The sequence below is a fragment of the Rattus norvegicus genome, chromosome 15 (assembly GCF_021556685.1).
Source record: "Rattus norvegicus strain SHRSP/BbbUtx chromosome 15, alternate assembly SHRSP_T2T, whole genome shotgun sequence".
Taxonomy (NCBI): domain Eukaryota; kingdom Metazoa; phylum Chordata; class Mammalia; order Rodentia; family Muridae; genus Rattus; species Rattus norvegicus.
Window position 1 is genome coordinate 22,338,374 of NC_141548.1, and position 24,354 is coordinate 22,362,727.

The 24,354-nt window shown below is 42.2% G+C and overlaps 1 protein-coding gene across 13 annotated transcripts in view; it reads right to left on the reverse strand.

Annotated features, from left to right (window-relative positions):
- Nucleotides 1-393: 393 nt before the first annotated feature.
- Nucleotides 394-24,354, reverse strand: part of Txndc16 (thioredoxin domain containing 16) — a 73,768-nt gene continuing 49,807 nt past the window's right edge. For 4 of the 13 annotated variants that reach the window (XM_087586027.1, XM_087586021.1, XM_087586028.1 and 1 more), the window contains 8 exons: nt 24,098-24,157; nt 14,554-14,722; nt 13,995-14,131; nt 10,900-10,984; nt 8,609-8,747; nt 5,762-5,922; nt 4,292-4,482; nt 394-1,507 (listed from right to left, as the gene is read on the reverse strand). In XM_087586027.1, the coding sequence (XP_087442153.1) occupies nt 1,245-1,507; nt 4,292-4,482; nt 5,762-5,922; nt 8,609-8,747; nt 10,900-10,984; nt 13,995-14,131; nt 14,554-14,722; nt 24,098-24,157 (1,205 nt within the window). In that variant the 3' untranslated portion in view covers nt 394-1,244. 13 annotated transcript variants of the gene reach the window in all.

Sequence of the window (24,354 nt, forward strand, 5' to 3'; positions counted from 1 at the left end):
GGCCCAAGAGAAGTAGAGGCCAAGGAGAGTACGAGAGCAGGTGAGGGCCCCAGAGATGCAAAGTCAGAGAAGGAGCATTTACTGATGGGTGCGGAAGCACAGACACATTACAAAGAATCACATTTCTGGGTGCCCAGTTAACAAGCATTTCAAAGATTAGGACAACGTTGAGAGTTCCCCATGGGAACTCATCAGAAAGAAATGAGTGGCACAGGGAGGGCCACGCTACTGGAAACAAGTCCAGGAGGGGAGATGACAGCAGCAAGCCCTATCTGTTACAATGAAACACACCAGACAGGTTTATTGAAATTTAGCTACAAAATTCCAGTTATGAAGCTCACTCGTACTATGCAAGCCACACATGTCAAAAACATAAGGAAATATAAATAAATCTTTTTTTAAAAAATGATTTTTAATAATCAGGATACGATAGCCACTCAATTTTTAATGTCCAGAGATTTCCAAACACAGTAACTGGGCAGACTAAGAAGACATGGAGATCCCACTGTGCTGCAGGCTGCTGCAAGGTTGCTAATTCTGCAACCTTGGCAACTAATGACATTAAAAGAAAGACCATTCTTTGATGGAGAATCCATCTATCCAGTGTAGAGTGGTTGAGGTGTAGGGGGACTCCAACCTCTGTCCTGTAGAGGCCAGTAGTATCACCAAGTCATAATATTAAAACTCTATTTTGCCGAATACCCTGAAAGGCAGAACTGAAAAATATTGGTTTAATACGATTACAAGAAAATAAATACAACTGCCAGCTATGATTCCACCAAGAGTCAACGGTGATGCCATAGTTATTCCAATTTGATTCAAATGCACACCATGGCTAGAACTAGGTCAATCACACCGGTGCTTGTCTGATAGTGGGCTGTCCAATACAGCAGTCATGTACCACCTGTGGTTAAGAAGCCCTCAAACGTGGGTCTCCACAGTCAGGAATGGCATTAAGTGTAAAATGCACAGTGTTTTGAAGACTTCACATTAAAAATTAAATCTCTCAACATTTTTGTAGTAATTAAGCTGTCTGGGGTTTACTGCATGAAGTACACTTTAAGTCAATTTTATCTACTCGTTTTATGGTTTTTAAGTGTAGCCTCTAAGAAATTTTACATGTCATTTGTATCACAATCCCATTCAATGGCACTTGTCTAGAGATGACATAATTTAGTCTTGTTCCTTAACAGGATTGATCTTGAGTTTCCTGAGCCACAGAGAGGCCGTCCCAGGAGGTCCGCTCACAACTCCTTGTCATGGTGAAAAGGCTCCCGTGATTCCTTCGGCCGGTTACTTCTGTTCCAGTGCTTTATTCTGAGCACTTCCACCGGCTCTCTCCTGGTTGTTGACTTGTCTCCAGGCTGCTGCCCAGCCCTCTCCTGCACCTCTGCTTCTTTCTGACACTCCAGAACTTTCTTTGTGGGAGCCCGAGATGTAGGAACATCCATCATGCTTAGAAAATCAAAGGCTGGTAGAGGAGGGTTCCACTCCTGGGCGGATAAGACTGCTGGAAAAAAGAGACGACCAAGAGTTTTCGTGGTTAACAGAGATGAAATCACTGTATTTGTAGGAGGGCCTTCTCAGCCATCTCTGTTTGTGTTTGTGGTGAAGTAAGGACCTGACACCACTTACTAGGACTCACTTTCCAACACTGACAAATGCTTATCAAATTTCAATCTGTGTATCAAAGTAGACAAGCCACAACAAGAGGGGTGTTTACTATGATTAAAACTATGTACAGTTAAATTTAAGAGCCAGGCATGGTGGCGCACACCTTCAGTTCCAGCACTCTGGAGGCAGAGGCTGGTGGATCCAGGACAGCTAGGGCTATGCAGAAAAATCCTGTCTCCAAAAAAATTTTTTTTAATTTAAATAAGAAAAAAGTAATTTGCAAAGTTGAGCAGAAGAAAGCAGTCACTTATCAAGTAGTCACTTGAGGGTACAAGAGATGACTTGATGGTTAAGAGCTTGCTGATGACCTGGGTTCAGTTTCCGGTGCCCACACTGGGTGGCTTACTCAGGTTCCGGGGAACTCGACCCCTCTTCTAATTCCTGAGGGCTCTTGCATGCATACAGTGTACATATGTACACTCTCAGATGCACACACGCGCATGCATACACACACACACACACACAGAGTAATAAATAAGAAACCATCTATACCTGTCACCTTGATTCAGTTGACTGCCCTTAAAACTGTAGATTAAACCCTTAAAACTACAGGCTTCACCCACTCTAGTCTTGTCCTCCTAAAAAGTATCCTGCTTTAATTTTACTTTATTGATCGATTGATCGATTGATTGATTGACAAGATGACTCATCATGTAGCCGTGGCTGGCCTGGAACTCATATCTAGACCAGGCTGACCTCAAGCTCACAGAGATCTCCTTGCCTCCCCTTCCCAAGTGCTGGGATTAAAGATGTGTGCTACCATTTCTGTTAAACTTTTTTTGATGTGTGTACACTTGTGTTCTGAAAAGTTTTACATCGACTTAACACAGGCTAAAGCAATCCTAGAGGAGGGGACCTCAGTTAAGAAAATGCCTCACACTGTCTGCTCTTCCAGGGGTCCTGAGTTCCACTCCCAGCAACCACATGGTGGCTCGCAACCACCTATAATGGGATCTGATGCCATCTTCTGGCCTTCAAGGCGTTTCCTTAATTAGTAGTCACCTCTCCGTTGCCTTGGCATCAGCCCTGGTTCCAGATCCTTGCCCTGCTTGAATTCCTGTTCTAACTTCCTTCAGTGATGGCCCATGATGTGTGAGTGCAAAAGACACCCTTTCCTCCCCATGTTGTTTGATCATTATTATCACAGCAAAAGAAACCCTAAGTGTGTACACACACACGTGTGTGTGTGTGTGTGAGTGTGTGTGTGTGTGTGTGCACATGGAGGCCAGGCAAGCTAAGTCATGGGGTCTTCCTCTCTTACGGAGCTCACTGATGGAGCTGGCTCCACAGCAAGGCATGGCAGGTGACTGCTACCACTCACTCAAACTCTGCCTCATTCCTGGGCAGCCAAGTGAGCCATCTCCCTGGCTTCGAAAAGTAACTGCTTCTATGACTCATTCCAGAAAGAACTATTTTGGAATATATGTAACATTGTTACTCATACTCGGAATGCCTTCATCTTGAAGCATTTTCTGTTCCTGGGTCACTATCTTTTTCCACACATTTTATGAAAACAAGTCCATTTTTAAAGTTAATTATACACAAGTAATAATTTTAGCGTGTCATGGAGTCAACTGAACTATAAATACCCAATGATTAGATAACTTCTTTCGGATGAGGGTCATGCAGTGAATCTTCATATTATTTTAAAATGCTGGTCACGATATGTAGAGAATGACGGAGTTTGGAGAACTTATCCATAAATGGGATGCCATTATTAAACTCCTCCCCTCGATGCTCACTGACCTATGCAGAAGAGGAAGTGGACAGACCAGATAGACCATAAGAGCCAGCGAGATGGATGACTCCAAGGAAACTGTCTTCCAGACACAACAGGACAGACACACATACTACCTCAGAGACTGACAACATGCAGAGGCCTGCACGACTTCAAGCCGACAAAATCCCAGCACACAGAAGGGGACATGGACACAAAGTTCCATCCCTAATAAAGAAGCTATGTGGGACTGATCGTGCCTGGAGCGATCTTTTCGTCTCAGGTGTGACGTCAGTCAGTCACTGGGTTTATCAGCCTCCTCCCATGGCAGCCTCAAGTACCAGAGTCCTCGTTCAAAACAAAATGGACTCTGTGGGGGTTTTTTGTTTGTTTTTAGTGTCTTTTGTCTGACTGAGTTTCACTTTTCCATTTTGCTATTATTATTGTTCGTTGGTTTGTTCTTTTCAGAGAGAGAGAGAGAGAGAGAGAGAGAGAGAGAGAATGAGAATGAGAACATGAAGTTAGGTGTGCAGAGAGTTGGAAGGATCTGGCAGGACTTGAAGGAAAAAGTATGATCAAAAGATATGGTGTAAAATATTTAAAACAATAAAATACTAGTCATTAGAAGAAAAAGACTGATTCAAGTTAACATATCAGAAAAAATAGCTGACCAGAAAGTATACTAAAAAGCTTGGTTGGCCTAATTAAACTATTTCTTAAAGAAATAAACTATATAAATAGGCATAGGAAGTCAGCTTTTAAAAACAAGCTGTGATAGGAGGATTTGTGTATAAAGATGGTGCGATAGCTTTTCACTTTCCCAAAGTGGCAGGTTTTCAAACTATATATATTACAAGACTCGCATGTCTAAGGATACTGGCAAGGAAACTGAAGACTTACTGATGGGGTTTTCAAGTCCCGCTTGTGAATTTTTAAGCCACAACACAAGGCTTTGTTCCGTTAGAGGCTGGGATGAAGGAAATGCATATACTTGGCCACCCGAATGCAGATTCACCAAGAGCAGCTGAGGAAGAGTCGGCAGACGACCAAAATACGCCTTCAAGACGCCCTTCCCCACTGGAGTGTTCTTTCTGCAAGAAGGGATGATTGAGTGTGTTAATCGTGCCTTCTATGACAACAAAAAAAAGAAAAGAATCATTTATAGAGCAATAAGCTTCAATTACTAGGCTGCTGGAAAGCTTCTGAAAAGACTTCACCAAAACCGAGAGACCTACAACTATATTAGCAACCAGGCTCTTTGAAAGTGTCTGTGATACGGGGCAGTCTATCATGAAGGGAACAAAAGGCAGCCAGTGGCTTTGCATGAAAATCAACATGGGCTTGGCCCAATCAGAAGGTTCTCCTTCAGGTTTAGCTAAGTACCTCATCTCGTATCAGCCCCAAACTGGCATGCTATGTGAGTCTAACAGGATGCCTCCTGTTGCAAACGTTTCTTTCCCCTAAGATTTCCCCTTTCCTTGGGAAAGGAGTGTCATTTACACATTAAAGATTAAAACCATAACTGCATTCCTACAAGAAACTACACCTTAAAGAAGTCTAGCTTCCTGATGCAGTACACGTCACGTTATGTAAAGCATTACTTAGGTGCCCACAGTAGAAGTTACTGAGGTAAACTTTCCCTCAAGAGTGAGATGTAATGTTAATAAGACTACAACAAAAATGTGCATTGCCACATTATTCTTGCTTCTCAGTTAAGTTTTAACAAGCATGCCTTTTATCCTGGGTCTGAACAAGGGTCATGGGTGCACATGTGAACTGTGCTCACCGTCATTTAATGAAGTACCAGTGATTCATCTAGAAAACATACCAAAAACTCCCGCAAAGGGACGCACTAAATGCTAGTCTCTAATGTGACTTTCAGCACACAAACAGGCTGCAGTTGGTAAATATCAGAGTGCTTACTTTCTTATTTGCCATTGTTCTCAATGGACATCAACTACTTTTTAAAATCAGGGAATACTGCCTACAGTGTTTACGATAAGAGGTCTAAAAAAGGCCATCTTTGAACTTATCTGAGGAAACTAGTTATAAAAATATCTTATAGGGGTTGGGGATTTAGCTCAGTGGTAGAGCGCTTGCCTAGGAAGCGCAAGGCCCTGGGTTCGGTCCCCAGCTCCGAAAAAAGAACAAAAAAAAAAAAAAAAAAGAAAAGAAAAAAAAGAAAAATATCTTATTAGCTCCATGTTAACTCGGGGGTTATAGAATTTCATTTCCTAATGCAAATATAATAATTCTACTCCTTCAATAGCCCTTGAACTCATGAGTGCTGTGATTTTAGGCAGATCCCATACACAGCCTCCCTCCAGCCTACCTCTTAGAACAAAACAAAACCATACAACATATACTTACAGATTTAACCAGCAAGGGGTAAACAAATCCAACTGCTTCTGTCTCACCAGTGCCAGGACAATGTTCCTATACTGAGGATTTATGCTGCCATCACTAAACAAGATAAGTAACGGTCTCTGAAATCTTAAATATGTGGGAAGGTTTTCCACAGTGATCTCTGGCTATATAAAAAAAAAAAAAAGCATCAAAATCCCTCAAATAAAAACTGGGCATGATACAGCATAAAGTAGAAACAATGCTCAAATCACTCATGCAATTTTAGTTTATAAAATGAAATTCACACATTTTCTTTCAGAGATCTGATCACAGTAAGTAAATCTTTAAAAATTCGTATTCGATCCTACATCACTGTAGTGACTTACAGTCAAAATTACTGACTTTAAGAACTGTGGTTGGTATCTCGACAATAATTCATGCTGGACTCTGGACCCACATGAGCCAGTACACACATGATAAACACTTCCTCTACTACGTTTTTTTTTTTAATTTACTAGAAGTTAAAACATAAGCTAAATTTTGAAATTACAACCTTTTCCCCACTATCCCTGATTATCTTACTTTTTCCAAACATACGGATTTTTTGGATGTTTAAAACAATTAAAGATGTGCTAAACAAGCCCAAAAGCCATCCTTCCCTCTTCTGGGTTTAAAGCAACTGAAAGGAATGTAGTGAGGAGTAAGAAATCGAATTTTCTACCGTTCTTGTTCCTATTTACGCGGGTATCCGCAGTAGTGCAGTGCCCCCTGCAGGCACCTGGGAGCTAGAAACGCATCTCCTTCCAGATGGGAAATGTTCCCATCGGCTCGGTGAGAGAAGGAGAATGCAAGCCCACCAGCTAGCTTCCGGTTCCACTGGGTCACTAGAAACCCTCATCAACAACTTGACTCTTTAAAATAATGCCAACGACCTTTACACAAGCTGGCATATGCCTTTCCCTTCCCTTTCTCGCTCACTCTTCCATTTCTTCATTCTCACAACCATCACCTTGGATTTTCCTACATCACAAGTTAAACCCTATGTCTGCTTCTTCAAATGCACTGGGCTGACCATCAGTTCTATCAACTGTCTATCTCTTATATGGGTGACATCCCCCTCCTAAACAATGACAGATCTCATGGAGCCCCAGAAACATGAGATGAAAGTGACTTCTGCTCACCTCATGTACTAAGAATAAGAAGCCTGAAACTTCCTGCCCTCCAGGAATTCATGCATTAGAAGAGATATTCAGAGTGCTGTGATATTTGGACGCTGTTCATGTTTGACAGCTAAGGGAGCCAACCTGTCAAACAGACAAGGTGGGGGAACTGATAGTGTGAGTAAGTGTCGTCTTGATACAGTCCCTGAAGAGAGTAAGATCCTGACAGGCCAGGCCTGTACTCCAGCAGGGCTACAGATACTGAGAGCTGTCTTCAGAAAAGACAGAGAGCTGTTACGGCTACATGTGGGGCATCAACGAGCTGAAGGAAGACAGCCTGGGGAAGTAAAGGGGCAAGTGGAACTGCAAGACCAGGCGGTGTTCCAGCTCCTGGGAACCGCGGATTCTGTATCAGATTGGTGACTTGGACAGATCAGCCTGTTTGCAGGAGGATGACTAATAACATAGGGATGTGAGAAAACCAGTGTCAGTGACAGACAGTCTCCTCTCCCTTACAGTCAAGAAGGAAAGACCAAGCTGTCTGAAAGATGACAAATATCTACCAAGGGGAAACTGGTTAAACACGACATTAACACAAATGAATATGGAGGGATATTAAAAATAAGCATTTATATTTTTCTTCCATGAAAATATACTTAATATAAGAAGAGACAGGGGGAGAAAGAATGGGATGAGGAACTGTGGGAGGGCCAACCAGTAAAGGAGTAACAACTAAACTATAAAAAAAAGTAATAAAATAAGAAGAAACAGGGAATTATTTTTAGATTTTGGAGAAATATATTATCAAGTTTAAACCTGGAGAAGTTGTAGTTGAGTCTAAATTCCTTCTCGATTACTTTTGTATTATTTGAAAAAATATAAAGTTACTATTCTTTGTATATATTAAGGTAGCATTTCTTTAATAACATGTCTCTTAAAAATTACTGTAACAATGATTTAGGAAAACTACACCCTGGAAACATTAACTCAGTTACTTGATTAATTATAACCTGTTAATTTAGCAGGAGGGTTGGGGGGAGAGACTCAAGATAACGAAGAAACTTGTTTTGAAGTCTACCCTTTGTGTAGTCTTTCATGCAGTCTGCCCAGTGTATTAGCATTTAGGTCATTGTGACAAGGAACGAGACCCTAGTGTCCAGTCATAGCTTTAGAAGTATAAATGTGCAGTATCCTAGCTGATGAACTCAAGTAACCCAGACTGCACCCTGCTGTGCGTGTGACTCCACTAGAGGGCATTAGAAAGGGGGTCAGAGGGTGGCGCTGTAAAACTGTATAAATTGTAACAATAGCTAGCACTTGCTGAATGTTTTAAGGCCAGACACCATCTACAAAGTGGCACTCCTCTGACATTTACTCCCAGCAATGATTCTGCACCTTACACGTGGAAATCTTGGGAACAGCAAACACACTACAGAGCCATCGAGGACTAAGAAGAATTTGCAGCCAGGAAGTCTGACTGTCTAGACCATCTTTATTATAACAAGGTTCACCCTACGCTGGACACTTCAGTCCCAGGAAGCCAGTAAATTTTTAGCAGCGCACTAGAAAATGAATAACAAAATCAGACAAGTATTCAGCCACAAAACATGACACTCCAGAGCCTTCGAAAGCTGAATAATTATGTGCTAATATATACAATCCATCGGAATCTTATTCCAAATAACTTCCTTATTATATACAATATACTCACAAATGCTTCCAGTGGTGCATTTGCTAGTATCTGAACCATGTCTTGTACCGGGGTGGTGTCTAGTGGGACGCTCTCTATTCTACCTTCTTTGGGTCTGGCCAGTAGCAGGGCTGGAAGGGTTGTAGCATATTTATTTGACCTATGAAGAAATATACTATTAAAATTTATAACCATGATACATCAAGTCACCAAAAACATGAACAATCAGCCCAGCACCTCCCGGCGGGGGGCAACAGAAGCTAACTAGTGAGATGATATCCACTGCAATCTCTATTATGAGAGCTGAGGAAAGGTGGCCATGAATTCAAGGCCAACCCAAGCTATATACTGAGGTACTCTCTCAAACAACAGCAAAGAAACAGGTTAAAAGCCCTACTGCTAAGGAGAAATTTCCTTCAATTTCCAGACAAATTTCTATGTGAGGTTATCTGAGAAAGGTCAGGAGTAATGACAATCTGAAAGAAGACATAATCTAAAGCTGTCTTCTTTTCAATTTGCCCTCAAGAAAATGTCTAAATAGGACCTGGGACACAGTGGTCCACCTTTTTGGACTGCTCATTGCAGGCCTGAGTCAATGGCAAGTGTACAATCTGCTAGGTACTATAGTTAATGCCTTATCTATATTCATTTATCCATCGGAGCCCTTCTAAAAGTAGTCTTAGTAATCCTGTCTTACAGCTAAATGGGGTTCAAAGAACAAAGGCTGGCACCCACTGGAGTCCAATGATGTACTCTGGACAGCGTGTGGAAAATCCACCTGTGTTACTAAATCTCATGTAACCCGAATCCCCTAAATCAAGTGAAAAATGCTGTGTGAACTGTCAGTAAAAGTAGGTGGTGTGGAGAACTTAACTTACGCCAGAACCAAGTACAGACACTATGATACCATAAAGACTGGTATAGAGCCCAGATAACCAGAGGAGGTACCAAGCTGATACGCTAGCTGCTTATAATCCAAACACTTTGAAAAGAGTATTGTCCAAGCTCTTTAGATCTTAAATGCAAATTAACAGCAGACAATAAGAAGTGTTCAAAATGAAAAAAAAATTGAGTTTAAAATAAAAGAATTAGTAACATTGTAGCCAGAAAAACCAAAGCACAAACTGCTGGGGTTGGTCTTGTGCTGTGTTTTCAGATGCTGAGTTCTGTACCCCAAGATCAGGTTGCAGTCTAAACATGGACACTTTATTGACCAATGTGCTGTAAAAAATGTTCCCCAATAATCTCTGATTGGCAAGTAAAATGCTGGTGCCTAGGCTAGGGCAGAGAAGAGAGGAAGGTGGACTTTTGGATTAAGTGGGCAGTCTCTGGAGGGACCAAAGAGAGAAAAGACAAATGGAGGAGGAGGAGGAGGAGGTCGCTATGAGGCAGGATGTAGCCTGAGAAGCTCGCTTTTGGGGACACACAAGGAACAGAGCAAGGCTCAGTTACCAAGCAGCACAGGGTCTGTGGCTGGAATATAGGTTAGAATAGTTCAGAATCTGCCCAGTTTGGCTTGCAGCTTAATAAAAAATATCAGGTTTCTGTGTCTTTTGATAGGGAGCTAAACAGGCTAAAGTGGACATAGAAATGCTTTGCAGATATCTGGGAGTAAAAAGGGGGTTGTAGTAACACCCCACACACAAAATATCTCCTCTACTGTAAGTCTACACACACACACACACACACACAATTGTTCATGGTGAATGTGATGTGTTGATACAGATCTCCAAATGTGTAGTCCACCCCTTTATTCACAGCAACTAGAGTATACTGGTAACCCACCACAACCCCATCTTCCAGTGGTAGAACAATGGAAGTTTTAATATTATATATACTTCTCCAGTGGCAAATAGAAACAAGACTCAAGAAGTAAAATTCTCAACACTATAAAAACTCCAAGGAAAACCCAAAGCACAAGTAACAGGATCCAAAGACTACAACTGATGTAGGAGCAGAAGTAAGTCTGACCACTTTTGTAGGTGCCCTCAAAATAAGTGTGAGTCCAAGACCTCTCCTGGGGTCGCTGCAGGAGGAGTATTTAAAGAATCTAGCAGCATGGCACTTCTCAGACCTCTCCATGGAAGAAAATTAAAACTCTAGAGTACTGGGGTGGATGGGTACACATGGGAGTGGAGGGGGGAGGAAAATGGCAGACCAGAGTACGTGTGTAGGAAACCCCAGACACTCTGCGAGTTGGTTGAGAAGTATCCTGCGGTTCTGCTAAATCTCCCATCAATGGTGGGAAGACAAGCCATACATTACACCACATCATTTCACGTGCCCCAGAGTTAGAAGAGCAGTAAACGTACAGTATCCAAGCGTCATCTTCAGAATAAACTCCTGTGAGGACAGAGCCTCTCAGCTGCTTCCCTGCTTTCTGGAAACACTCTTTCGCTGCAGAGACAGAGAGGAGAGAAGCTCGTGAGACGTCACGTGTGCTGGGCAGCTGAGACAGACTTCCCAGATGGCAGACTCTATACCTTTAAACTTCAAAGGCTGGTGCTTCAGTGCACACACGTAACCGCTAAAATGAATGCTTCGTGGCACACCTAAGGAGGTGTCTACTGACCGGATACAACTGTGGTTCCCTAAACAAATGTTCTCTTAATGTCGTGTTTTTAAGATTTCTAGAACTCAGGAGCTGGGGAGATGGCTCAGCGGTTAAAAGCATTGGCTGCTCTTCCAAAAGACTGGAGTTCAATCCCCAGTACCCACAAGGTAGCTCAAAACTGTCTGCGGCTCCAGTTCCACCTGACTCCTCACATGGACATACAAACAGAACACCAAAGCACATGAAATGAAAATAATTTAAAAAAATATATAGCACTCTAATCATATAGAATGACCAAATAAATATTTTTTTCATTTGCCTGCTAAAGCAAGGGAAACAGACACAGCTGTCTTCTTACATTCTGCCTGAAGAGAGGGGTGAGTATGAAATGATCGGAGTGTAAAATCACCAGAGTATGAAAATGCTTACAGCAACGAACTGAAAAGAAGGCAGGACTTGTACAGAGTTACTTAGCAGGGGCGGAGCTTTTCAGGGCCGAGGTTTCCAGGGTGGGGATCAGTTTGGATTCCAAGTCCTGAGCTTGAGGCTCTCAGGGATTCCTGCTTACGGACTGGTGGCTTGATTCGGCCCCCTTTTTCCTGCATCAGTCAGGATGGACTCCCAACTGCAGGCAGCCCTGGCTGAGGTCCCACTGTGAGGAGTTACTTGGGGAGGCTGGAGAGGAGGTAGCGCTGGTGGCTTAGACAGCTCCTGTAGTGGAGCCTCACCTAGCAGGGGTGCCAGCTGTCCCTGCAGCAGCCCAGCAGGGACGCACTGTGACCTGGGAGTGTAAGCTGAATAAGCCCCCTCCTCTCCTGAACTGCTCTGGGTTGGACTTTGCGTCTCAGCACTAGAATGAAACTAGAACAATTACTAAACCAAGTTTTAGTTTTATAATGAGGGAAGATAACTGGAATACAGTGACCAAGCCTTAATGTCATTAATGTTTAGCTACCTTAAACTATTCACTAACCAAGCACTAAAACCCCACTTAAAAATGAGTAGCAAATATAGTTTGCAGTTACACAATTAACACAATTTACCAAAATCGCAGTTATGCTACCGGAAGTCTATTCCCATTTAACGAGTTCAAAACCCACACAGAGACTCAAGTATTTTCTTCATCTACAGAAGGAAAAAAGTACAGGCATTATCTGTAGACAAATTTTATTTATATATTTATATATATGTATTTATATATATTATCCAATCAAACTATCCAGCCATAATATTTATGAATAATACTAATCATTAAATGAGGAAAATATACCTATAAGTGGAATAAAAGTAAGATATTAAGTCAGATATGCTGTTCTTTCCCAAATGCATTAAAATAAACACAAAAATATGGAACCTTTAGGTATGTAAAAAGGGATGGAAAGAATGACATCTAATTTGACATTATATTTGTGATGATTATCCTAATTCACTAGATTTTTTCTTCTAGGTTTTTTTTTTCTTCAAGACAGCGTATTTCTACATAGCTTTAGCTGTTCTGGAACTCTTTGTAGACCAGGCTGGCCTTGAACTCACAGAGACCACCTGCCTCTGCCTCCCAGGCATTGGAATTAAATGTGTGCAACCTCCTGGCCAATAGACCAGATTTTAAAAGCCTGTAGGTTGTGAACGCTTTGGGGGTCAAATGACCCTTTCACAGGGGTCACCTAAGATCATAAGAAATATCAGATATTTTACATTACGACTTACTACAATAGGAAAATTACAGTTATGAAGTAGCAATGAAAATAATTTAATGATTGGGCATCACCACAACATGAGGAACTGTATTAAAGGGTCCCAGCATTAGGAAGGTTGAGAACCACTGTCCTAAGGTGTTAGTGGACATACTTCCGGGTGTAAAGTTGTGTGAACAAGTGTGTCTCTCCATCCACATCTCTTTCTTGCGACTTGTCATGGGCTCTTTTCCTTCTGTTAGTTTCTGTTTTATCTTATATTTTATTTTATTATTATCCCTCAGATGCCAGTTTGTTTTCTAATGGGAGACAGATAAAGGGTGGACCCATATAGGAGAGGAGGTGGAGAGGAACCAGGAGGAGTAGAGGGAAGGGAAACTATTATCAGGATATGCTGTATGGGGAAAAACATCTACTTTCAATTTCAAAAAGTAAAATTCAAAAACAAGAAACAAAAAGTGGGTGACCCCCGCCGAGCACGGACATACATCTCTGCCTCCTGGCCTGCCAACATGTGAGGAGTGCCCTCCCTGCCACACCTTCCCTGCCAGGCCAGACTAGACTCCCAAATTGAGTAAAAACAGGTCTCCTTCTTTAAGTTGCTTCTTATCAGGTAACTATTCACAGCAGCAATAAAATAAAATAAACTCTGAGTGATGGTATCATAGGGTTTTTTTCTTCAAATTTCTCTCTATATTTAAATTTCTCTTCAAGAAGAATGTTTTAAACAATTATTAAGCAATAAGTGTTTAAACCATGCAATTTAAAAGCTTGGGCTAGGAAGATGGCTCTGTGGGTAAAATACTTAATGTAAAAACATAATGAACTGGAGTTTGATTCCCAGAAAACTCATTTAAAAAAAACAATGCTGGGCAGTGTGTGTCACAATCAGAGCACTGTGAGGTGGGATCAGGAGGATTCCCAGGGCTGACTGACCAGCCAGTCCTGCCGATTTGTGAGCTCTGGGAATACTAAGAGACTCTGCCTCAAAAAATAAGGTGGACAGCTCAGAAGACAACACAAAATGTCAACCTCTGGCCTCTACAAATGTACTCACAGGCAACCGGCTGTTCATGTGTGCGCATGCATATACATGCCCGCCCACATGCACGCATGCAGCAAACATGACATAAAAAAGGGAGAGTTCACCTCCACTTACCTGACGTCATGGCTGGAGTAAAGAGTCCCAGTACTGACACACTGGAGAAGCTGAACAGGTCTTTATATAATTCCCCACGTAGGTATTTTTCTGCTTCTTGGATGGATGCTATGTTCACTGGACAGGAGATCTTGTTTCTGGATAAATACATAACTATGCTCAAAATTAACTCTTAAAGATGTTTTACAGTAGGGTTGGGGATTTAGCTCAGTGGTAGAGCGCTTGCCTAGGAAGCGCAAGGCCCTGGGTTCGGTCCCCAGCTCCGAAAAAAAAAAAAGAAAAGAAAAAAAAAAAGATGTTTTACAGTTTGTAAAACAAACAAAACAAAACACAGAACCTAGCAAACAGGAGATTACATAGACTGCTGGACAAAAGTATTCTTTTCAAAAAAACCTGACTCATTAAATCAAAGTGACAGAACATTCGGCAAGCTTCGTTCTCAGTGTTCACTCTGACCTCGGCTCTCATATCCTGGACCCCGTAAGAGCATGTCAACACGGTATGGAGTCAGAACTCCGGCCTCCAACTTAGAAACCTTAGAGTGAAGTAGAATACTTACAACTGGATAAACGTCAGGAGATCTTTACTTCCCAACATACCGGCATAAGACACCGGGCTCTCGCCTTCCTTATACAACTTTACCATGGGAAACGCAGTGACATTTTGCTTCGTACATACATCGGACCAATCCGCACAATTTATTCTAGTGAGAAGGATGGTGGACCTGCCTGAATGAGAGGGAAATGCACGTTTTATAAACACTGATGCAGACTGCTCATTGCATTCAGTACTGGGTAATCATTTTAAGTGTGTGCCCAGCGTGCCATACTCCTGCAGAACTCTCTTCCCCTGATCTCTGTGAGGCTTTCCCTTGATAGTGTTTTCCTGTCTCTAGAGCTTCTCCCTTTTGGACCCTTCTGTAGGTTCTTCTCTTAGTGGAGTTGGGACCTTCTTAAACCTGGGTTTAAACTGCTTTTCCTCCTGCTTTACAGTCTCTTTTTCAACTACGAACAATCCAACACAGCCTACACTTGTGTCTCTGGCCTCAACTTCTGCGTGAAGTTCCGGACCCAGCTATCTTTACTGATGTCTCTGTCACCCTGTGAGCAAACACATCCTAAAACTCTACATGTCTGAAACCAAATACGGCTTCCAGTCTGTGTAGTGGTGAAAGAGGCCGCTCGTGTGCAGCTAAGAAAACAGAGTGACGCTTTTCTCGCCTCTCTGAACTAAGTCTACTCAGTCACCGTCTTTTCAATTTCCTGTTCTTTCTCTCATTTACATGGTCCAGTTATTTTCTATTTACACTTATTGCCCTCATTCTTCTTGCTGGATAACTATGATAGGTTTCTACTTCACTTCCCAGGTCCGGTGTCTCTAAACTCTAGCTAGAGATAACCATTTTCAAAATCAAACCTGTTCTGGTACAGCAAACCCCTCCTCACCCATCCCCAACCCTGTTTCGCCACGAGCCCATGCCCACCAAGTTTTGTAGGGATAGTATCAACATGACACCATTTCATGGACACCTTGCCTGGAACCCCATCTACACCAGTCCCTCTGCTACATGCCGTGACAGAACTACACTACTCAGTTCCTCATCACACTTTATAGCTATGTGTTTATCTGATGAATGTCTCATGGAGAAAACTCCTTGGGAGAAGGGGCTGTGCCTGTACACATCACCAGCAAAGCATGGTGGGCCTCATCTGGGGCCTCAGTTATCATCCCCATCTAAACACAATAATCTCTTTTCATCCCAGGAAAATGCATAGGACATAAAGCACACATCCGTACTTGCTCAGCAACGAACATGTAAAGTTCTCCAAAATATACAGACCACTGGGTGGAAACAGATTTTAAAAATCAACTAACACGGGGCTGGGGATTTAGCTCAGTGGTAGAGCGCTTACCTAGGAAGCGCAAGGCCCTGGGTTCGATCCCCAGCTCCGAAAAAAAGAACCAAAAAAAAAAAAAATCAACTAACACAAGCACCACATAACTAAGCTATGAAAAAAGAAATCTGTCCTAATAAAACATAAGAGTCAATATATTAGATTAAGATTGAATAGAAATATGTGGCAGTAGGGTAGGGTAACTTGAGGTAGCCACTAGAAAGTCCTAGACGCTAGGGAAGCGAGAGACTCCCAGGACCCAATGGGAATGACTTTAGCCGAAATATGCAACAAAGGGGAGATACAACCTGTAGAGACCGTATCCAGGGGTTAGGCATGGCCCACAGTTGAGGGATAGAGCCACACACCCATCTCAAAATTGTTAATCCAGAAATGTTCCTGTCCAAAGGAAAGACAGGGACAAAAAATGGAGCAGAGACTGAAGGAAAGGCCATCCAGAGACCGCCCCACCTGGGGATCCATCCACTCTGCAGACACAAAACCCCTAGAATACTGCTGATACCAAGAAGCACTTGCTGACAGGAGCCTGGTATGGCTGTTCACTGAGAGGTTCTACCAGCACCTGACCAATACAGATGTAGATACTCACAGCCAACCATTGGATGGAGCCTGGGGAACCCAATGGAAGAGCAAGGAGCTGAAGGGGATTGCATCCCCATAGGAAGACCAACAATATCAAGTAACTGGACCCCTCAGAGCTCCCAGGGACTAAACCACCAACCAAAGAGTGCACATAAGGGATCCATATGTAGTAGAGGATGGCCTTATCTGACATCAATGGCACGGGAGGCCCTTGGTCCTGTGGAAACTTGATTCCCCAGCATAGGGGGATGCTAGAGGGGTGAGGCAGGAGTGGGTGAGTGGGTGGAGGAGCACCCTCATAGAAGCAAGGGGATGGGGGAAGGGAGTTGGGGAGGGGCAACCAGAAAGAGAAATAGCATTTGAAATGTAAACGAATAAAATGATTAATAAAAGGAAAGGAATCTCTATCAGCATGTGAGTGACTCCTAAACTGTGCCCTCAAATTGAAAAGTCTGATTTTTCTTTTAAATAAAAAAAGAACACTGTTACATGTTAAGTTATAAGACTTCTTATACTGAAGGAATGAGTAAAAGAAAGTGGACTCACTACTGATTTATATTTCAGCCAACAGTCTAATATGCTGACATGCCTAGAGTACCACATCCCATAAATTTCAACAACACATTAACTTCAAATGGAACCTCTAATCTGAAGGTGGGCATTCTTTGATATGACTACATTAAGTATTAAAAAAAAAAAAAATCTGACATTTGCTGCCACCTTGTGGTTGAGGAAAAATACTCATAATCTTGGAACAAAAAAAATAATGGCTTTTGTTAAGGAGCCAACATCAAAGGCAGAATATAGGATTAATGTGCAAAGTATTATACTATTTTAAACTTAAAGTTCTATAGTCCACGTTGAGCGTCCTTTGGGTAATACGTACGTTTGGGAAGAGGATGGCCAGCTATGTGGTTATATAATAATTTATGGGCTGCTGACGATGGTTTGGCTGGCTGGTTTGAAGACTTGAAAACTGGTAAGACAGATGTTTGGGGAAGAGGCATCTGGATAGGTCTCACCAAAGCGGCAAAGGATCAAAGACACTTGTGCCCCATGGAGACGCTCATCAAAGGCCCAGGAGTTTAATCAGGTAGACAGGATTACTCTATGGAGAGGCGACCTCTTTGCCTGGCCGTCCCAGTGGACCCATGTTGTAGAGATGGAGGTTACACATGGGATCAACAACATGGACTTCCATTCGCCAAAGCTGGCCTGGCTACAACTGCTGCTGAATACCAGATCTGCAGAAAGCAGAGACTACCACTGCAGCCCCCTAGATGGCGGCGTTGCCCCTGGTGACCAGCTAGCAACCTGGTAGCGACTGCACTGGATCACGGAGGAGATGGCAACACATAATTCTTAACCAAACAGATACTTTGGCTATGGGCTCCTGCATGTAATGCTTCTGACAAAACTAGTATCCATGGCCTCAGAGAAGGCCTTATCCACCATCGAGATTCTCCATCTTTAGACGCATAGAAGGCCTTACTATCGCGATATTCCGTGCAAGGGCTCAAAGGCTTTATCCACCATCGTGATATCCTGCACGGTACTTTGAACTAGGAATTCATTACACAGTAAAAGAAATGCAGCAACGGGCTCACGCCCACAGAATTCACTGGTCTTAGCACGCATCCCATCTACCAGGCTTGGTAGAAAAGCAGAATATCCTTTCAAAGACAAAGTTGTAGTGCCAACAAGGTGACACTAGACTGAAGAGCTGGAGCAGAGTTCTCCAGAAAGCTGCATTTGCTCTGAATCAGCGCTCAATACATGGTACCATTTCTCCTACAGGCAAGACTCAGGCATCCAGAAGCAAATGGGAAGGGAATGGTGCCGCTCACCACCCCGAGCAGTCCACCAGAAAATCTGACTTCCTGTTCCCGTGACTTTGCTCTGCTGCCCTAGAAATTCTGGTTCCAGATAGATGGGAGAACTGTTTCTGCCAGGAGCCATAACCAACATTCCACAGATGTAGAAGTTATGACCCCTCATTCCCTTGAGTCAGCATACTAAGAAAGAAATGACTGTATTACGAAGAATGACTGATCCAGACTGTCTAGAGGAAATCAGGCTGCTTCTCCACAATGACGACAAGGAAGCACACGTGTGGAGTACAGCAGATCCTTCTGTGTGCGCCTCTTGGTTAACACCATGCCCTGGGATGAAGGTCATTGGGAAACTACAGCCCAATCCAGACAGGATGAGAAACGGCCCAGACACTTCAAGAATAAAAGTGTAGCTCACCCCTCTAGGTAAAGAACAAAGACCTGCTGAGACACTTGTTGAGGTGGAAGAAATACAGAATGAGGGTAGTGGAGTTAGTTACAAACACTGGCCAAGGCCTTCTGGACAGTTACAGAAGTGTGGGTGCTGTTGTGAAGGTTTCTGACTTGTCTTGTTAAGAACATGCTTGTGCATCTATACACACATTAAACAGATATTTGTGTTGTCTTCCCTCTATCTCTGCATCGTATACATTTACTGAGGTAACATCTGTAATTAAGTGTTATAAATCTATATCATCAATTACGTGCTGTAAATCTATAGTATAAAAACTATGGCTGGAGAGAGATGCCTCAGTTTTTAAGAGCACTGACTGCTCTTCCAGAGGTCCTGAGTTCAACCGCATGGTGGCTCACAACCATCTGTAATGAGATTTGATGCCCTCTTCTGGTGTGTCTGAAGACAGCCACAGTGTACTTATATACATAAAATAAATAAATTAAAAAAAAAAAAACTATGGGACACGAAAAGACTAGGTGTTCCTTGAGATTTTTTTTTTCACCGAATCTCAGGGGAAACAGTATATTGGTGGTTGTGAGACAGTCACATTACAACAGACACAATTATAACTTGATACTGTTTTCACCTGGAAATTAAACATGATGTACAGTGACATGGCTGGATGTCAGGCTAACAAGGGGTGGACTTGTGACGGTTATTCTTTTTGTCAACTTGACTGGAATTGACTGAAAGGTTAATGTAGGATGTCATATGGCTGAGGGCGGGTACAGGATAGAACGAGTCCTGTCATTGGACAAGAAGGAAAGATGGGCGGGAGAAAAGTTTGAGGGAGGAGGAGGAAGAGACTGGAAGGGACCAGAAGGCAGAGAAGCCGCTGAGAGAACATGGAGGCTGACGTTAAGATTCCACTCTGTGTATTTACAGGTTGTTATGAATGTTCTTAAGAGATGGATGTGTACAGGGCTTTGTATGTTTAGGTGGGCAATTACATCTTATCAATTGGATCAGAAGTTATTGTGTTGTGTGTTCTTTCATGTGGTGATTTAAGTTTAAGAGACAATGGACTGCCACAGTGCTGGATCCAGTGGGGGAAAAGACAGAATTTTATTTTATTATAATTTTACAACAGGTAAACGACTGGGCACCCCTACAAAGGATTTCCTTGATCAAGTTATGTGAAGTAAAAACATGCATCCTGAATGTAAGTAGCACCTTACTATGGCAGCCAGAAAAAGGAAGCCCTGAGGGAATTTTGCCTCACTGCTGCCATGTCCTACTGGTGAGTTGAGTCTCCCTGTCTATCTGCTCAGCTGCTGCTGCTTCTACTGCTGATATAATTTTTTTTTTTTGCTGATATCAGAGCCTTAACTTCTTTAAGCTTCCAATACAGACTGAAGATTGATGGTTCTGCAAAAATCCTTCAGACTTCCAGAATCACTGGAATTGTAGGGGACTGGGCAGCTCCTGGGCTCTAGGGCTCTCCATGTAGAAACAGCCACTGCTGCATTACCCAACCATATTGTGTAAGCCAAACTAACGAATCCTTTTAATATATTCATTCTACTGGTTCTGTTCCTCTAGAGATTCCTGATATACCAAAAATATTAAGTGTAAAATGCTCCAGAATCTGAATGTTGATGGGTGTTCACATAACACCACAAGTAGAAGATTCTACAGACCAGTGTGACAAACTATAGTCAGAAAAATACTGGGTACAATTACACTGATGCTATGTTTACAGGATGTAGGTGAACCATAAATAAATTTCATGTTTAGACCTTAGTCTCATCCCCAAGATACCTCATTATGTCACTGTATGGTTTTTGTATCATATTGAAATAAATTAAATAATTTATTTCCAAATTAAATAGATCCAAACTACTTCTGCTCTTCGGTTTTTCAGGTATGGAATATTTAACCTGTATAGCAATCAACACAGACACAAAAATTACGATGCTATTGATATTATTGCACTGGTTGGTTTTTATCAACTTGACATAAATGTCTCTGCTTTCAAATCCAATCCTCCTGTCTCATCCCCAGCTCTGTAGCTGATCACGTACAATCACCTATGTACATGATGGCCTTCCCTTCCTCTCTGCCCCCATCTACAGAGGCCCATACACATCTTCTCCTGTAGCCTTCCCTGACCACCCACCCCTTGTCTCAGGCAGCAATGCCCTCAGACATTCCTTGGGGACCCGCCCACCATGCTGACCAGGGGAGCTGGTTGGCCATTTTCAGGTCTTTATCCTTACTCCTCCTAAGCCCACCCCCTAGTCTGATCCCCAGCTCAGTAGCAGATTACCTGTTGTGGCCTCTCCTCACTCTCTACTACCAATCCCAGGGGAATAAGCATATACTGGTGGAACAGCCCGCTCTCCTCTCTCCGTGGATTCCATCAACCCTACTTCCAACTCATGTCCATGCCTGAGCATCAGCTCCAAATACCAAAATCACATTCTATGTGGAACACCCAGCAGTCACCCCTGGCAGGTTCTCAGCATCACCGACCAGGCAATTCACTTGTAAATACCAGGCAGGGCAACAGAAACCAATGAACAGAACGTCAACACAACAAAGACCCAACATCAGGACCCAGATGCCTAGATATCGGCATTAAAAAGTCATCAACAACCAAGACAAATGTCACCACTAAAGCCCAGCAACTCTACCACAGCAGGCCCTAAAACACGCAACATAGCTGAAGAAGTAGTCGATGACCTCAATACAGCCTTTATAAAAATGGTAGACGTCCTTAAAGAGGGAATTAATAAATCCACTAAAGAAATCTATGAAGACAAATAAACAGTGGAGGGAAATTAAGCAGTTCAAGACTTGAAAGTGGAAATAGATCAATAGAGAACACACACATTCAGAAAAATCTAGAAATGAGAAATCCAGAAACTGGAAAAGGAATCTCGGAGGGTAAGCTGCACCAACAGAGAACAAGAGATGCAAGAGTTCAAGCACGGAAGACAAGATAAATGGCTACCTCAGTCAAAGTGAATGGTAGTATTAAAAAAAAACCTCAAGGCACAAAACATCCAGAAAACCTGGGACGCTATAAATGGACTAAATCTGTAAGTGACAAAAAACAGAGGAAGGAAAAGAAACACAGGTCAAAGGCACAGAAAATATTTTCAACAAACTAATAGAAGAAAATTTCCCTAAAGAAGAAAGTGCCTATCAAGGAAACATACAGAACACCAAAAATAGACTGGAACAGAAAGGATAGTTTGCATGACACATAATAATGAAAACAATAAAAGTACAGAAGAAAGAATATTAGAAGTTACAAGGGGGAAAGGCCAAATAACATATAAAGGCAGACATATTACAATGAGGCCTGACTACTCAATGCAGTCTATCCAGAAGGACCTGGACAGATACTCTAAAAAGTCTAAGAAACCACAGATATCAGCATAGACTACTACTAAGAAAATTTTTTCATCACAGCAGATGGAGAAAGACAGTCTGTGATAAAAACCAAATCTAAGGAGTATTGATCTATAAATCCAGCTTTGCCAAAGATACTAAAAGGAAACCTTCCACTCGAAGAGGTTAACCACAACCAGAAAGAATAAATAATCCCAGACCAGCAAATCAAAATAAGGGGCAGGAGGAAAAAAAACATTGCAAGAACAAAATAACAGATAGACACTGTTCATTGATAACTTCCAACATCAATGGTCTCAATTCCACAATAAAAAGATACAAAATAACAGAATGGATTCAAAAATAAGATCCATCCTTCTGCTGCATCCAAGAAACACCTTAAAATCAAAGATATCCATCCCCTCAGAGGAAAGGGATAGGAAAAGATACTGTAAATAAATGGACTTATGAAGCAAGCCAGTGTAGCCATTTTAATATCTGATAAAATAGTTTCAATGTGAAACTAATCAGAAGAGTTAGGAAAGGACACTACATACTCAGCAGAGGAAAAATCAATCAAGATATATGCATCATATGCACCAAATGCAAGAGCATACATTTATAAAAGAGACACTGCTACAGTTTAAACCACGGATGAACTCACAGTGGGGGACTTCAATACTCAAATCTCACCAACAGATAGTCATCCAGATAAAAACCTAAACAAAAATACTGGAACTGGCATCATGAACTAAATAGACTTAAGAGATATATACAGAACATTTCACCAAACACACACATACACACAGACAAACAAAAATATATTCTTCTTAGCCCAAAAGCTAGGAATACCCAAGATACAATTCACAGACTACATGAAGCTCAAGAAGAAGGAAGACCAAAGTGTAGATGCTTCACACCTTCTGAGAAAGGGGAACAAAACCCTCAAGGGAGGAAATATAGAGACGAAGTGTGGACCAGAGACTGAAGGCCTACCCAGAGTGCCTCACATGGGGATCCATCCCATATACAGACATCAAACCCAGACACTAACTATTGCAGATGTCAAGAGGTACTTGTTGGCCTGATAAAGCTGTCTCCTAAGAGGCTCTACCACAGCCTGAACAATAGAGAAGTGGATGCTCGCAGCCAAACATCAGAGTGAGCACAGGTCCCCAATGGAGGAGTTAGAGAAAGGAGCTAGAAGGAGCTAAAGGAGTTTGCAACCCCATAGGAAGAACAACAATATCAATCAACCAGAGCCCCCAGAGCTCCCAGGGACTAAACCACCAACCAAAGAGTACACACAGAGGAACCCATGGCTCCAGCCGCATATGTAGCAGAGGATGGCCTTGTTGGGCATCAATGGGAGGGGAGGCCCTTGTCCTGTGAAGGCTCCATGACCCAGTGTCGGGGAATGCTAGGGCGGGGCGGCGGGAGTAGATAGGTGGGTAGAGAAGAACTCTCATAGAAGCAGGAGGAGGGAAGATGGGATAGGGGGTTTCCAGAGGGGAAAACCAGGAAATTGGATAACATTTGAAATGTAAATATATAAAATATCCATTGAATGTGAAACATTGAAGATGAAATCAGAAGATGGGAAGATCTCCCATGCTCAAGGATCTATAAGATGGATATAGTAAACACGGCCGTCTGATCAAAAGCAATCTACAGGTTCAACGGAATCCCCATCAGAATTCCAACACAATTCTTCATGGGACTTGAAAGGAAATTTTCAGCTTCATGTAGAAACACAAAAACTCAGGACAGATAAAACGGTTCAGAATGATTAACTGCTGGACGCACTACCACATTCTTATTTACTCACCGAACCTTAGTGCCACAATCTAAAATTTTGTGGGTTTTTGTTTCTTTGTTTGTTTGTTTGTTTTGGTGGGGTTTTTTGCATGTTTAAGGTGGTTTTACAAAGTTTCACATCCAGTTCAAAAAATAAGCATGCATACCACAGGACACTACCTTTCAATTTAACTGCCACATCAGTATAGGACTGAAGAAATGCCATGGATACTGCATGCCCTATAATAAAATCAGAAAGTTCAATACACATTAAGCCATCTATGTACAGAACACCCACGTCACATGCATAAACACACGCAGAGGTTTATGGGAATTACCAAAACTAGAATTTCCAAACCACAGATATCATACTACAGAGTGCCCAATAGTATTCAATCACTTATATTGATTCCAAATGCAACTAATATTTTCATTCA